This window comes from Phytophthora sojae, assembly GCF_000149755.1.
Source record: "Phytophthora sojae unplaced genomic scaffold PHYSOscaffold_2, whole genome shotgun sequence".
In the NCBI taxonomy this organism is placed as follows: domain Eukaryota; phylum Oomycota; class Peronosporomycetes; order Peronosporales; family Peronosporaceae; genus Phytophthora; species Phytophthora sojae.
Genome location: NW_009258116.1, coordinates 2,653,029 through 2,667,523, shown reverse-complemented (window position 1 = coordinate 2,667,523; position 14,495 = coordinate 2,653,029). Strand labels below are relative to the sequence as shown.

General features: G+C 53.5%; 6 protein-coding genes across 6 annotated transcripts; 2 read left to right on the top strand and 4 right to left on the bottom strand.

Annotated features, from left to right (window-relative positions):
* Positions 1-278: 278 nt before the first annotated feature.
* PHYSODRAFT_420589 (hypothetical protein) lies at positions 279-815 on the top strand (the record flags this gene model as incomplete). The annotated part of the gene is made up of 2 exons (XM_009520551.1): positions 279-543; positions 610-815. Coding segments are annotated over 2 exons (471 nt in total), but the record flags the coding sequence as incomplete, so codon positions are not given.
* A 2,013-nt stretch (positions 816-2,828) lies between these two features.
* On the bottom strand, positions 2,829-3,173 carry PHYSODRAFT_413203 (hypothetical protein; the record flags this gene model as incomplete). The annotated part of the gene is made up of 1 exon (XM_009520550.1): positions 2,829-3,173. A coding segment is annotated over one exon (345 nt), but the record flags the coding sequence as incomplete, so codon positions are not given.
* A 1,103-nt stretch (positions 3,174-4,276) lies between these two features.
* PHYSODRAFT_324749 (hypothetical protein) lies at positions 4,277-5,049 on the top strand (the record flags this gene model as incomplete). The annotated part of the gene is made up of 2 exons (XM_009520549.1): positions 4,277-4,694; positions 4,757-5,049. The coding sequence occupies 2 exons, from the start codon at positions 4,277-4,279 to the stop codon at positions 5,047-5,049; spliced, it is 711 nt and encodes a 236-aa protein (XP_009518844.1).
* Positions 5,050-5,527: 478 nt separating this feature from the next.
* PHYSODRAFT_310820 (hypothetical protein) lies at positions 5,528-6,554 on the bottom strand (the record flags this gene model as incomplete). Its single annotated transcript, XM_009520548.1, has 2 exons — positions 5,528-5,621; positions 5,716-6,554. 2 exons carry the CDS (start codon positions 6,552-6,554, stop codon positions 5,528-5,530), a joined length of 933 nt encoding a protein of 310 aa, XP_009518843.1.
* A 2,328-nt stretch (positions 6,555-8,882) lies between these two features.
* PHYSODRAFT_482546 (hypothetical protein) lies at positions 8,883-9,713 on the bottom strand (the record flags this gene model as incomplete). Its single annotated transcript, XM_009520547.1, has 1 exon — positions 8,883-9,713. A coding segment is annotated over one exon (831 nt), but the record flags the coding sequence as incomplete, so codon positions are not given.
* Positions 9,714-11,615: 1,902 nt separating this feature from the next.
* On the bottom strand, positions 11,616-12,213 carry PHYSODRAFT_344450 (hypothetical protein; the record flags this gene model as incomplete). The annotated part of the gene is made up of 4 exons (XM_009520546.1): positions 12,046-12,213; positions 11,923-11,989; positions 11,818-11,893; positions 11,616-11,757 (listed from the first exon to the last, which is right to left on the bottom strand). The coding sequence occupies exons 1-4, from the start codon at positions 12,142-12,144 to the stop codon at positions 11,616-11,618; spliced, it is 384 nt and encodes a 127-aa protein (XP_009518841.1). The 5' UTR covers positions 12,145-12,213.
* Positions 12,214-14,495: the final 2,282 nt, after the last annotated feature.

Genomic DNA, 14,495 nt, shown 5'->3' with positions numbered 1-14,495 from the left:
CAGAAAGCATGCAAGGCACATTATCACCACTGGGGTCCGGACCGGGACCGGTCAGCACTGGTGGCTTTCGATCAAATCATTGTAGTTATCTCACATTTTGGGGGTGAAATAACTGTTTATTTGACGAGGGGTCTTCTAGATGCTGGTTGGGCAAAATTACGTCTAATTTTGCGGCTAGGGACCAAGCCGCTAGACGCGCACCAAGCCAGCACGGAAAGAAGAGACTCGAGTGCAGGGGACAGCTTGGAACAATGGGCAGCACGGAGGCAGAGACTCGAATGCAGGTCGCCCTGAAGGAGTCTGTCCAGCGGACCTTCGAGAAGGCCACTAACCTTCGACCTAAGAACACGCAGAGAGCATACAGCAGTCGGCAGCAGGAGTTTTTAGACTGGTGCTCGGAAAAAGGAGCAGCATTTAATAACCAGACCCGGTTTACAGTTACTGGTGAGAAGCTCCATCTCTTCCTACAAGAGCGCGTAATTGGCCGGACCAAGCGCCACAAGAGTGGAAGTACACCCAGCGACAGAATTGAAACCGTCGGACGTTCTACTGTGAACTCCTACGTTGCTGCGATGGTTGACCTATGGAAGCAGGAATCTTGGGCTAAAGTGAACAGCAATCCCTCCCCCAGAGACGAAGCTGTGACGACCCTATTGAAGTTGACAGAGTACGAAGAAGACGAGAGGAAGCGGAACATTTTTGAGGACCGTGGAGCTGATACACTACTGGATGGCTATACGACAATCGATCAAGTTAAGGAGGTAGCTCGGTATTTCTGGACATCGACACGCGATTCAGGCAAAAACTGGCGGAATTTGGTTGCTTTTCTACTGAGCCACTACGCCCTTATGAGAGGAGAGTCGGCGCGAATGATGGAATTGGCAGACTTACACTCGATTGTTCTCGAAAACGAGGGCTACACGTCATGCAGGGCTCTGGTTGGTGATGCGACAGGGTAAAACTAACCAAGTGGGGCGCATTGAAGTCGGCGCTTGTATGCGCAATAAGCATGTCGAGATCTGCCCCCATGTAATTCTTGGATTTTACTTGTTTTGGCGTTGGCATGTGGATGGCGAGGCATTTCCCGACTTTACGTCTTCAGAGCGCTGGTATCCGATAAAGCTCTTGAAAACAGGTAAACACCCCACAAAACCAATGTCGTACAAAGTTCACAATGCAGCTATCACAGCGGCGTTGAAACATGTCGGCGTCCACAGCAAAGCGAAAACTCACGTTGGTCGCGGATCCGGATCGCATATGGCGGACTTAGGAGGCGCAAGTGAGTCCCAGATTCGTCGTTTGGGTCGATGGAACGGCCAATCAATGGAGAAATGTTACCTCACATCTCTTCCGAGGCAGGCGATGCGCACACTTGCCGGTTTTGAACCGAGTATTGGGAGCTTTTTTGTTGCCCGAGCTTCTGTTGATCCCCCGCTAGCATTGCAGAGTATGGTATTTCCGCAGGTGGAGGTTTGGCAACAGGCCATTGCTTCAGGAACAGCGGAATAATCGCTTGCGGCCGGAGGTTTTCTCGAGTTGCTCCAATATCTCCGTAAGGTCGTCCTCCAGGATGCTATATTTTTTTTGCAGAAATCCGCACCAACGCACCCAATTTGGCAGCACAGCATATTTCAATCCCGGGAGTTCACGGAATTTAAAAGTGAGGTTATGCAAGCTGTTGATGCAATGGAAGATCCAACTGAACAGCGTCTTCAGAAAGCTGTACCGGTGTTAGACGCCAAAATCGACGGGCTACACCAGGATTTCAAGAGTTCTTTAGCTCAAGTCTGCTCGACCATGCGGACGGTTCAAGGTAGCCTCAGTGACGTAATGCGCGTGTTGGCACCTCTGCAAGGCGGCACTGCTGTTGTACAAGTTCAGCTTCTATCTGGTGGGCGCGAAGGCGACGGCGATACCGCTCATGTAGTGCCGTCAGCTTCGCCGATAGCTATTGACGTGCAAAGTGATCGGACAAAGTATAAACTTCGGCGGGGGTTGGCTACTGTGCCGGACTTGTGGAAAGAATGGTCGGTCGGCTTAGATGGCGCCAGAGCTGTCCGAGATCTCGAGGATCAGTTTGGCACAAAGTGGTGTAGTGCGGACGAACGACGGTTCTTCAATAGAGGGCGGCGAATTTACAGCTTAGTCGCTGCGGTTGCAGATGATATTCCCACGTCGGCTCGGGTGTCTGACGTCAATGCAACTAATCGAGCCGTGCAAGTATTGGAGGAGTAGCGGCGTACCCATAACAAATTTCTGAACTGGATAGCGAAACATGCGGGCGAGATCAACGATGCTGTCCAAGCTATTGCTGTATCTCGCTGCTCCGTTTCCACGACTAGTATCTCCGATCCCAGCCCCAACGATTGAGACCACACCCCGCGATGCCAACCGTATCTTGCAATATTTCAGAACTCGTCAATAGTCGGACGTATGTGTTCACCGTAGTCCTACGGATGACGCGCGAGGAATCACAGTTTGACAGTGAAGCAACGCTAAATCTAGTTGAATACATACAAGATGAAGTGCACTTGAGAATATCGCCAAGCAGTCGAGTATCGACCACAGAAAAACATGACGAACGCACCTCCGTTCTATTAGCCCGTGGGTATTGTTTGAACCGCAGTTATCCTACGCGGTACCGCAATGCATGCGGTACAGCAGTATTGCAGTGCGGTACCGCAGTGATGTATTGCGGTAGGTACCGCAGTGATGTTTTGCGGTACTACATATTCCGATACTTGCTGCATTGAGCCATAACGTCAATAACCGGAACCGTGTTAAAAAGAAGTTGATTGTGTTTCTACTCACCGGGTGCTACAATTAATCATAGTCCTATACAACTTAGCTCGGTATACTGCTGCCTTCTTGACGCCGAAATCACCCCCTGTCCACGCGGCGATCTTCTCCTCGATCCATCCAGGCTTCTCGGCTGCAATGTGTTTTGAAATCCCATCCATGTAATGGAGCACGTAAACTCCACAGTCGATGCAATTTGATTGCTGGGGCTTGGTCAAATGGACAAAGGTGCTCCACTCAAACGGAGCCGAAGATTCTGCTTGGGATTTATGGGTCTCTGATAGGACCCATTGCAGAACGTCAAAAGCATACGCCGAGCTGTGAGCATTTTTCATCGAGTTGACGTGATAAACTTTTGTTGGCCCCGGGTGCATGGGTTCTCAATTACCAAAACGCTGTAGTGGTTGCGACCCGATACTGGGAGAAGCACATACTGGTAGGCCGACCAGTCAAACAATGCGACTAGGTCAGCCAACAGTCGGCGTCTTCGTTTCGGCTTTCGCGTGAATCGTGCAGTCTCCATCAATACGTACAACTCCGAGTCACATACGCGGATTAATCCTTTAACTCGCTCCATATAGCGACAGATAAAATAATCCAGCGCAGTTTGGGTCAACCAAGCACCAGTCTGCAAGCTATCCAAATCCACAGGGTTAACGTGCACTGTTCGGGGGTGATCGTCATCTTCGAGATCGGTCCACACTATCAGAGGATCATTTTTTGACACGCGCTTTCTGAAAAACCGATTCGGGGGGTCCACATCGTCATCATTCACGTCACTTTCCTCCGCATTGCTTGGCTCATACACGCTATCTTCATCATCTGCCGCATTACCAGCCGGTTGCTCTTTTCCGCTGGTTGCGTATGGCTTTGAATTTGTCGTGGGGCAATGACTGTTATTTGCCTGGGGTCTTCGACTGGATACTTATCGACAAGAGACCGGGCCCCGGACTCACTCTGCGGAAGGGTAGATAACCCGTCAATATCACTCGTCACTATAAATTCGTAATCTGGGTTGTTCCTCATGCAGTCGCTATTTTTCTTCAACGAGATGAACCTGTCTGCTCTGGAAAACGTCAACGTCCTCGTTCGTTCACATTTCACGTCCTCGCCCTAGCTTGCATTAACAGGTACAGTGCTTGCTATGATTTCATCCATCGCATTATTCAATCCCCCCACTTCCAGTCAAGCTTCAACAACAAGAATGCTGCAACCAACACTCGTCCTAACTACCTCCTGCGTCTTCGGCAAGACCTTCGCGGCGTCTGTTGCCACCTCCGGCTCCGCATCGACCTACGGAAGTGTGAGCGGGGCTTCCGACCCGTTCACCGGAGTCGTTGTCAATGGAAGCTCCATCGAAGCCTTCTACGCGCTCCAAGCGTCCAGCGCTGAGAACTGTTGGTGGGGGACTATCACCTGCCCGTCCTGAAAGGTCTTTTGCAACAACCCAAAGAACTATCTCGGTTGTGCACTCGCCATGGTCACCGCTATCAAGCTGGACGACATCGCAAAAGCTATGGGCGACGTCGTCAGCGCCTTCACGGACGACCCGGTGGGTTTCGTGGTCGATTTCGGCGTCGATATCATCCACGACAAGGTGAATGATCTCATGAACTGCTACAAGGGACTGTCAGGCCAGGCGGCGCCAAAATGCTCCGAGCTCAACACTCTGAAGGCGTGCGAGAGCACTGCAACATCCGCGCTAAGTGCCGCAAAGGTGGCCAACAAGGCGGCAATGACCGCAACAAACGTAAAGCGACTAGAACCCGGCCTCGGCAAGGTGGACAACGTCCTGTCAGTGACCTCGGACATGTGCAAGCGCGGCTGCGAGGGAGGTGTGTGCGGCGATGCAGACGGCAAGGCTGCCGAGACCCTCATTATTCGACCCCCGACGAGTGCGAGTGCCGCAACTACACAGTCATCAATGAAGATGGATCCACTGATGTCACGCGGACAGAATGCGGCAGGAACTGGTACACCAAAACGGGCAAGGTCGAGTTTAGCTACATGGGCTGCTACGTTGGGTTGACCGACGATCCCAGCACTTACAGTGAGTGCCCGGCTGCCTACGAGTCCAGTGTGATCGGGAACGCCATGTTCGTGCGGTGCGTCGACCAGGACGGCCAAACGCTTAACCTGGATGCAGAGGTAGCGACAGCAGCAAATACTCAAGGCAGCCCTTTGAGCTCATCTGCGATTAAAGGTGCGTCACTGTGGCTGCTTGCTGTGCTTCTGGGCCAGAAGTTCTGACCGCGACGATGCACCAAAAGTAGGCGGGTGCTGGACTTAGAAGAGGGGCACACGACATTTTTATTTTTTTTACCAGCTACCAAAGACTACAGTACTGTAACGCAACAACAATTTTAACATGGAACTTCTTGCTGCACCTTCGTTCAATGCAGCGGGTCTGTCTTGCGTCGTATCGTTTGCGACGCCCTGCTTGTGCCCAGGTCAGACAGGGAGTTCATCAACTTGATCAGGTCCGCCACCGAAATGGACGGGTATCTTCTGTTCGTACCGAGCGAGGGGAGGCCCCAGATCGAGGTGAATGAGAAGCGGGGCTTGGTAGTCTTTCTCTTCACGCTTGCTGCTTCTCGTTGCATCTGGTTGTCCCAGGCGATCTCGGCCGGGTCTTGCTCCTGGACGAACGCCATGCACGCTCGACACACTGCGACGTGCAAGTCAAGCAGCTTGACGCCTTCTTCCCCCGGTACTTTGAGCGTTCGCTTCACCCTGCAGCGTGAGCATATTTGGGCAGCGCACAGCGCGCACGTGTTGTGGTCGCTGAGGTGCGTGCTGCGGCGCCGCGAGTTCGGGGTTCTCTTGGCCGGGCAGTTCTCACAGTGTGTTGGCTTGCCTTCATCATTCGCTGCTCGCTGCTGCTCGGGGGCAACAAACTTGTTGTCGAGACACCACTGCAGCTTCTTGGCCTCAGACAAGCGCGGCGTCTTCCAGAAGCCGAGCGCCGACTCCCAGAGCCCAGCCACCGCGAGCTTGTCGAACATGAGCCATTGGCTCTCCGCGTACATCTGGATGAAGGCGTCGACCATGCCGTCTTCCTTTTGTCTGTAGATGGCGGCGTACTTGAGGTTACCGCGCACCATCGGCTTCGGGAGTGCGGGGCACTGCGGCAAGTCTATGGACTGGACTACTTCATACCCGATGAGTTCACCGTTCGTGTGGGTCATGACGCCAGTCGCCGAGACGACCACGAAGTCTCGAGGGTGTTTCACCAAATTCAGCGGCCAGCTCTCCTTGCCCACCATCCACGTGATACCCATGAATTGGAACGGATCGGTCTCTGTGGGGCCCACGAGCTGCTCGAGGATGGCGCCATCCAGTGGGCGATTGGCGAGTGTCTCGGATCGAATTTTCACGGTAGCGAAGTCGGGCGTCTCCAGGCCGAACATCACGTCGTCCAGACTCCCGTCGATGGTCCCAACCGCCAGCAGCGTGCCCCTCTTGTCATGGTTCGCGCTCTCGACGGCGAGGTTCAGGTCGCGCCACGAGCGACTCGCTCTCTCAGCGTATAGGGACGCGTTTGTCTGCGTCTTGAGCTGCTTCCAGCGGCCCCGGTCGAGGTTCGCGTGGTGTCTCGGTGTACCCACATGTCCGTCTACGCTGTCGCTCCTCTCGTCGTAGTTGCGCAGGGTGCGGTCCAGCAGCTGGAAGGTGATGTCTTGGCAGTGTTGGCGCTGTGTCCGCGTCAAGCGCAGCGGAGCGAAGGGGGCTTCTCTTCGACTATCGACGATCATATTGAGACTATTGTTTGTAGCCGTTGCACTTGAGTAGGTTAATTGAGTTGTGTCGGGATCCGCAGAGTTGTACGGGCAGAAATGGCAGCTCAAACGTCCTCCTTCCACCGCCGACGGGCAGGTTGACGGGGTTTGCGCACCGAATTGACTCGTCTGAGGAACGCTAACGCGAGCGCATACTGCAGGGGCCACCGAAAGGCCGACGCTGCATAACGGGGGGCGGAGCCTGCGCTGCGCACCGGTCGCCAACCTGATTGCGGGCGGAGCGTTCGTACATCGTCGCCACGCGGGGAGAAAAGTTGTGGGGGCTTCAATCTGGACTAAGAAATGGCAGGCAACAAATCGAGTTTTCGGTGCGTGCAGATGTCGACAGTCGTGCCGAGAGCCGCTTTGCAAGTCGGCGACAAAAGAGCTGTTTCCTCTTGCACGTTGCGCAGACTGTGGGGCCAAAGTAGAACGCATTGTTACAGATTACAGACAACGACTTACAAAGCCGGCATGCTTAATGCCATCCTCCTACATAAAAACAACGATAAATTCCCTCCCGTCAAATCTGTAAAACTGTCATAAAACACACGGTGTGTTGCATAAAGTACACAAGAAATCATATAAAGTACACAAAACCAGATGGTATACAAAGATGAAGTCATTTGATTGAATCTGATTGGCTGGTTTGCTCATGTTAAGCTTTGCTTGACTTTTTGTGTCTGCCGGCTTTGTAAGTCGTTGTCTGTAATGGTATGCGTGCTACTGCGCTGCAGCCCGGCTGCGAGGGCGGGCTGAGCCCTGGGAGGTGCTGGGTGGGTTAAACTTGGCTTGCTTGTGCTCGAGGAAAACGCGAACTGCCGCTGGCGCAGCGCCGAGGCTTGCGGTGCGCCCTTTCATCGTCTGGACGTCTCGTCGCCTTTTGGAAACCTCTGTTTCAACACCTTGAAACCCCCAATGAAGGGAACGGCACGTAAAGTTTAGCGAGTTGTGATGGCATCACTGATCCAGCATCACAACAGCAAGCATCACTGATGCTTGCTTGCCCTCCTGGACGACGGGCGTACGTATGTAAAATCGACTTCCCGTGTGCCGACCGACCGACAGGCGGATGCAGGTGAGTGTATCTACTAAAGCAAAACGTCTGGGATGCTTGTATACCAACAGCACTGCAGGCCATCGCAATAGCGAGTCCATAGCAGCCTACAGTACTGTGCTGTACATGTCCTGTACTAGGATACAGTAGAGTCCGTGGTCAATCTCGCGTCATTGCCAGACGACCTCGATCTCTGTAATCAATGACTCCACAACATGGATACAGTACAGGTGGACGATGTGGACATTTTTTACCGCGTCGCGTTCACATGTGGGCTCACCTGTCCACTCGACCCAAGTCTTTGGCCCTACGACTTGTTGAGGAAGCGGGATGCATGTATTCACCGAAATTTCCTTTTACGACGTTGTGCCTGAAGCGATGGATTATGTTCTTGGCTGTGGACTAGCTTAGCTCATTGTTTGTGTTCTTGAATGGGAAAGTCGCAAGGTGCCATTGACGACACGGCTTCGGTGGACGCAGCAACCGATCCATTCTCACTGGCGCAAGAGAGTAAGAATGCAACGACCAGGTGCGGTACAAGTACGGTAAAGCTAGCCGCATTGATCCATTCCCACCAGAAGTCTAAGCACAGTACTGTATACTATAGTTTGTCAATTTTGCTAACAGTGAGCTAACTGAACGCCAATGAATAGCGATGGAATGCGCTTCGTGATCAACTTTGAGTGATAATTGCAGGTATTTGTGAATTTAATACATGCATTGAAATCGGCTTACAGCTTGACCGGGTCTGTCTTACGCCGCACCGTGCGGCTTGCGTCGGGTGCGTCCACCTCCGCAAAACGGTTAATCAGCTTCACCAAATCCGACACCGAGATGGACGGATATCTTCTACCCGAGTTGGTCGGCGAAAAGACTGCGTTCCCCCACACGCTTTCGAGGGTGAGGCGATTACTGGATCTCTCATCTGCTTCCAGTCGCTGTTTCCCATTGAGTATGGAGATCTTAGCGGGGCATTGCTGCTGCACACAAAACATGCAAACCCGACACAGGGAAACACACAGATTGACGAGCTTCCCGGTGGTTTCACTCGGGATCTTGATCGTGCGCTTCAGCCTGCATATCGCGCACACTGATGTCGCGCAGAGAGAGCATGCGCTCTGGTCGTTGTTGCTGTGGGCACTGTGCCGCCTCGCTTGCTGGATTCTCTTCTTCGCGCAGACATCACAATACGTCGACTTATTGCTGCGTACCACCGCCGAAACCTGCTTCCGCCACTTGGCGCCTTTGTTTTCCATACACCACTGCAGCTTCTTCATCTCGGACAGTTGCGGAGCTCTCCAGAAGCCCAATGTCGACTCCCACATCGCAGCAACAACCAGCCTATTCAAGATGCGACCGTGAGACCCCATGTGCATCTTTATATACACATCCACGGAGCCATTCTCGAGTTGCCTGTAGATAGCACCGTGCATGAGCTTACCGCGCACCATCGGTGCTGGGAGTGGTGAACACTGCGGCAGGTCGACCGACTGGATAACCTCGTACCCCAAGCGCTCTCCGTTGGCGCGGATCACGACGCCAGTTGCAGACACGTAGACGAAATCCCGCGGGCGTACTACCGCGCTGAGTGGCCAACTCTGCTTCCCCACCATCCACATGATGCCCATGAAATGGAACGGATCGGTCTCTGTGGGTCCTGAGAGCTGTGCCAATGTGGCTCCGTCCACAGGCTGTTTACCGAGTACCGCGGATCGGACTTGCAACGCGAGGAAGTCGGGTGTTTCCAGGCCAAACATGACCTCGTCAAGGCTGCTTTGGATCGTCCCCACAGCGAGCAAGACACAGCCGTTGTCCGGGTGATCGCCAGGGAGAGAAGAGTGAAGCTTCCGTTCACAGTAGAGCGATGCGTTGGCGCGGGTCCGGAGCTGCTTCCAATGCGCCCTGTCAAGGTTTCTGTGGTGCCGTGCCGAACCAGTGTGAAGATCTTTGCTGGCGTCTTGTTCGTCGTAGCTGCGCAGTGTGCGGTCTAGTAGTTGGAACGCGAGATCCTTGCAATGCTGGCGCTGTTCGTCGGTCAGGCCTAGCGGCCCGAAAGGGGCTTGTCTACCGGATGCCATATCAGAGTCCCCAATTCGATACCACTTGCGCCCTAGATGGTTGATTCAGTTGTGGGACGCGATCAAACTCACCAAAGCGTAATTGGACGCAGTACCACACCTTCTACGAGCCCTGGGGAGAGCCGGGCTCCTGGGCTCTTGAGTTCAATAGGTTAAGTGAAAGGAGCCCTCCAGAACTGTGAGCCCTCGTTAAGGGCTCCCCCTCACCTGTGTTAAATATCTCGCTGATGATTGGCCGTCATTGAAGTATCTCCAGATTCTAACCTGAAAAGGCATAGGAAAGAGGGCTTCTCCTTGAGGGGAAGGAAGGACTATCGGCGACGCTGGGGTGGCCTCGGAGCGGCTGTACACATATGAGCGGCGCGAGATCTTCTAGTGTGGCGATCTTTGAGCTCGATCTTCTAGCGTGGCGCATCGATCACGCGAAGTTGCTCGCCTTAAGTCTAGGTAAAATTGGCCAATCAGATATTACTATGAAGAGCCCGTCATAGATTTGAAGCTAAATTTGGGGGGCCCTGGAGGGGAGCCAATGGGGAGCCCGAACCAGGGCTCCTTGATCTCGTACTTACCATGAGGGAGCCCGTTTTGTGCGACTTTTGGCTCTCGTTTTAGGGGGAGCCCACTTTTGAAGTAGACGGGCTCGGGCTCGTAGAAGGTGTGCGCAGTACTGTATGCCGCACCGAAGCGATTCGTCTGGGATATCGGAGCGGACGTGCTGTAAGGAATACGTGGTCAAAGCTTTCATGTTCATTCTCTGTTCAACAAGCTATCGACTGGGGTAAGCAGCCGTGCGTACGTAGTGGCAATCATTGTTGGGCTTTAGCGCCTACCGGTATTGCCTACGATGGCATACACGGAGCACTTCGCTCAAAGCAACTTGAATGCACGCACCAAACTAACCGTCACTAGCTACGAAGCGAAGCAGTTCCATTCAGGCACTACGTATTTGGCATTGCCCAGTCGGCAACTTGGTTCGCTTTCACCCTGATTACGTTGGACACTTTCAAGCGCCTGTATTCACCGAAACTTCCGTGCGCTGCGTCTAAACGATGATAACGGCGTATCAACAGATTGCAGTACACACATGTACTGTATGTACGCTATCGTAAATCGCACTGATCCGATAATCGGGGTGTAACAGGCCTATTATCTCGCCCGGCTGTTGAGCGTGTCGTATAGCTTGCCGCGCCCCGAGTCCTTCGTACGAGCCACTACGTTCAACACCTGTTGGCCGACGGTAGCACCAACTACCGCGCCCGATCTTCCGCCTCAGTGCGTCGGATCGAATTTATTACCAACAATAGAGTAACTAAATACAGAATTCTGCCCGAATAAGGAACGGGTGTACAACTAATAGCCTCACATATTTAATATTATTTTCCAGTCGATGTGGCGATAGGGGGATGTGCAAGGTACTGAGGTACTAAGGTGAAAAATCCAGTGCCAATCATCAGCTCTCCACCCTCGTTTGAAAAATGGCGCGCATTTAGCGATCTTACTAGACTTCAAACTGCATGTACCGTAGTGGTAGACTCGCACTTTTGCTTTTGCACCTCGCCCCACAAGCCCACCTCCTCCCCCACTCCACCCATTTGACAGCGCTGTTGTGGTGCGAGGATGCCTGGTCAAAGGTTAGTACGCCACTGTTGGAATCATTCCGGACTCGTAGGTAAAGCTGCTCTTCAGTTCATTTTGAAATAACTAAATCAGTACATTGGAAAAGTATACTCAACTTAACATCAATTGATATATTCTGCGTTTTTATATATATCAGGCGTTCCTTACTCGGGCAGATTACTGTAGCACTCCTTTAAACTACCAACACGACTTCAACCAGTGCCAACACCAATCTCCGTCCGTCACAAAGTTCACGTCACTTCGTCAGCCTCAGTGCCAACTCCGTCACGCTTCCGTCAAAGCCTCACTCGTCAGGAGAGCTGTCGCCCTCAGTTCGCCCACACACGTGTCCGAAGACCCGCTGTGCACACTCGTCACGTTCCGCTTGCCCTTGCCTCCGCTCGAGCCCGCAGATTTCGTAATCGGCCTGTGTCCAAGCCGTCCAATCTTAGAGTGAGCAGCTCCGCTGCACTGCTTCGCCGCCCACCGTTCAACCTCGATGTCGAGTCGACACAGATCCTCGACCAACACGTTCGTGCTGGCCTCCTCGTGCCACTCTTCGTCTGCTCGGCCACTCACAGGCCGTCCTCACTCATCGTCGCGGTCTCCGAGCCCTCCTCGGTGCCGCCCATCGTCGCCATCATCGCCGTGCCGTGCATCTGGCTCGACCGTCCGCACGTCACCATCGTCATCGTCTCCAGTGGAGACTCTCCACCGCGGTCTCCGAGACCCCGGGGCCGTTCATCATCATCGTCTGCTTCTCGACGACGTCCACCGACGCCATGTGCCCGACGCCATCGTCCATCGCCAGCATCTGCTGCAAGTGGGTCCTCTGCGGGGCGCCCACTATTACAGGGGCAAAAGATGCTGGTGCGAGTGCTTCACACCTCTTCTTGACGCGTTACCAAGTCCTTTGAACAGCTTCAGCGGCTCGTGAACCAAGTGCAGTGGACTGGTTCGTCCAACGACATGCCACGGACACCCCTAGCTGAGCTCCGGCTAACGTAGCATCCTGTGGTAGCTTCCCCATCTAAAAATCTGAATAGCGTGTGGATATTCAAAAAGATCCTTGGCTTTCCGGAATACACGGTATTGATTGTTCTACCATCAAAACTTGCCAGAATATCTACCTGTACAGTGAAATGATAAACACGCAACCGCCTCATACACTTTTACCGAGTAGTTCTCTTCCTTAGTTGTACATGTATTGCAACCGGCCTGCTAGCATGATGTTAATGCTTCTTTTACAAAATATTTTTCTTTCCTTAGTTTCGTCAAAAAAGTGGGTGAGGTTCCAACTTAGTACGATGCGAATTTACCCATATGCTCATTTACGTCGTAAATTACGAAGGTCGAGGTGCAGGTACTACTTTTCACTCATCGGTTCGTGGTCTACCTGACGACCGCCCAGACAGCAAACAGGCAGCGTTCGTTGAGCTGCGTCTTCGCTAAAACACTTCAGCGCGCGGTGTGAGGTCGATTCCGCGTTTTCCGAGCCTGTGCAGCACGGAGTTCACTTGCGTTTTACCTTGAAGGTGGCAAATGTATTTTCCATTTTAGAATCGCATCGCGCTCTGCCGCTGTGAGACCACCCAAGTGGATGCAGCAACCCCGGCATTTGAGTTCGGAAGCACGCCCACTCAAAACAAGCAATCCAAAAGGGCTGCGTTCCCACCGAAGAATAAGCTTTTGCTGGGGTCTGGACTGCGTCGTGCGTTGTCGTCGTGCCGGCCGCGGTTCTTGTGTTCAGGGTGGAAGATGCAGACGAGTCTGGAATCAGGACGAATCCATTCGTGTCGAGAATCCGGTCTCCGATGTTGGAGCAGCGGGTCAGCCCGCATTAGGAGCAACGCAGCAATGGAGCTCGCCTTGGTACATGCACACTGTAGTGCGTAATTGGACGCAGTACCACACCTTCTACGAGCCCTGGGGAGAGCCGGGCTCCTGGGCTCTTGAGTTCAATAGGTTAAGTGAAAGGAGCCCTCCAGAACTGTGAGCCCTCGTTAAGGGCTCCCCCTCACCTGTGTTAAATATCTCGCTGATGATTGGCCGTCATTGAAGTATCTCCAGATTCTAACCTGAAAAGGCATAGGAAAGAGGGCTTCTCCTTGAGGGGAAGGAAGGACTATCGGCGACGCTGGGGTGGCCTCGGAGCGGCTGTACACATATGAGCGGCGCGAGATCTTCTAGTGTGGCGATCTTTGAGCTCGATCTTCTAGCGTGGCGCATCGATCACGCGAAGTTGCTCGCCTTAAGTCTAGGTAAAATTGGCCAATCAGATATTACTATGAAGAGCCCGTCATAGCTTTGAAGCTAAATTTGGGGGGCCCTGGAGGGGAGCCAATGGGGAGCCCGAACAGGGCTCCTTGATCTCGTACTTACCATGAGGGAGCCCGTTTTGTGCGACTTTTGGCTCTCGTTTTAGGGGGAGCCCACTTTTGAAGTAGACGGGCTCGGGCTCGTAGAAGGTGTGCTGTAGACCACTTCCCGTGCAGAAGTATTTCAGTAACCACGACGCGAAATTGATACGGATCCCTGAGTCAGGGACCCTGACAAGACCGGACTAGCAACTCTGTGGCTTTCAGGCTGCAAGGAAGGAGCACCCTGAAACGAGTCAGGCCCCGCCTATCCAAGCGACTCGAAAGTGATCTGCGACTCCTTTCCGAAAGCTACAGACGTGTGAATTGACGCCATGCACGGTTCCCGGATATGTACTCGTGCGATGTGGACGCTGCGAAGGCCCGCTGCTTCTTAGTCCGCTGGTCAGCGCGTTGGACGCGTTGAACGCACAACTGGACTCCCGAGTTGCGTCCTTGAAGCGGGCGCGATGGCTGACCGTTCAACAACTGCAGGGCTGGCCGTCATGGCTACCTGAAGCGTGCCGAGTGCCAATGCAAGTGTTCGACGCCCGGCCGAGCAGCCGGCGAGCTGGCGACTGGAGCTCAGCCGCTGCAGCAATAGGGCCATCACGCCCAGCCGCGGCATTCCCTCCGACTAGTGACGGCGGAGCTTCGCCACCGCTGTTTGGCGGGGCTGATACTGGACACCGACTTGTCGGACGCTGCAGCCGGGGACGCTGTGCAAAGTCTTCATTATCAACAGCCCCCATGTGCCATGGAGCTTCAGCAGTAGACCTGCTCAATTTTCGAGACGAAGCTTTGGGCG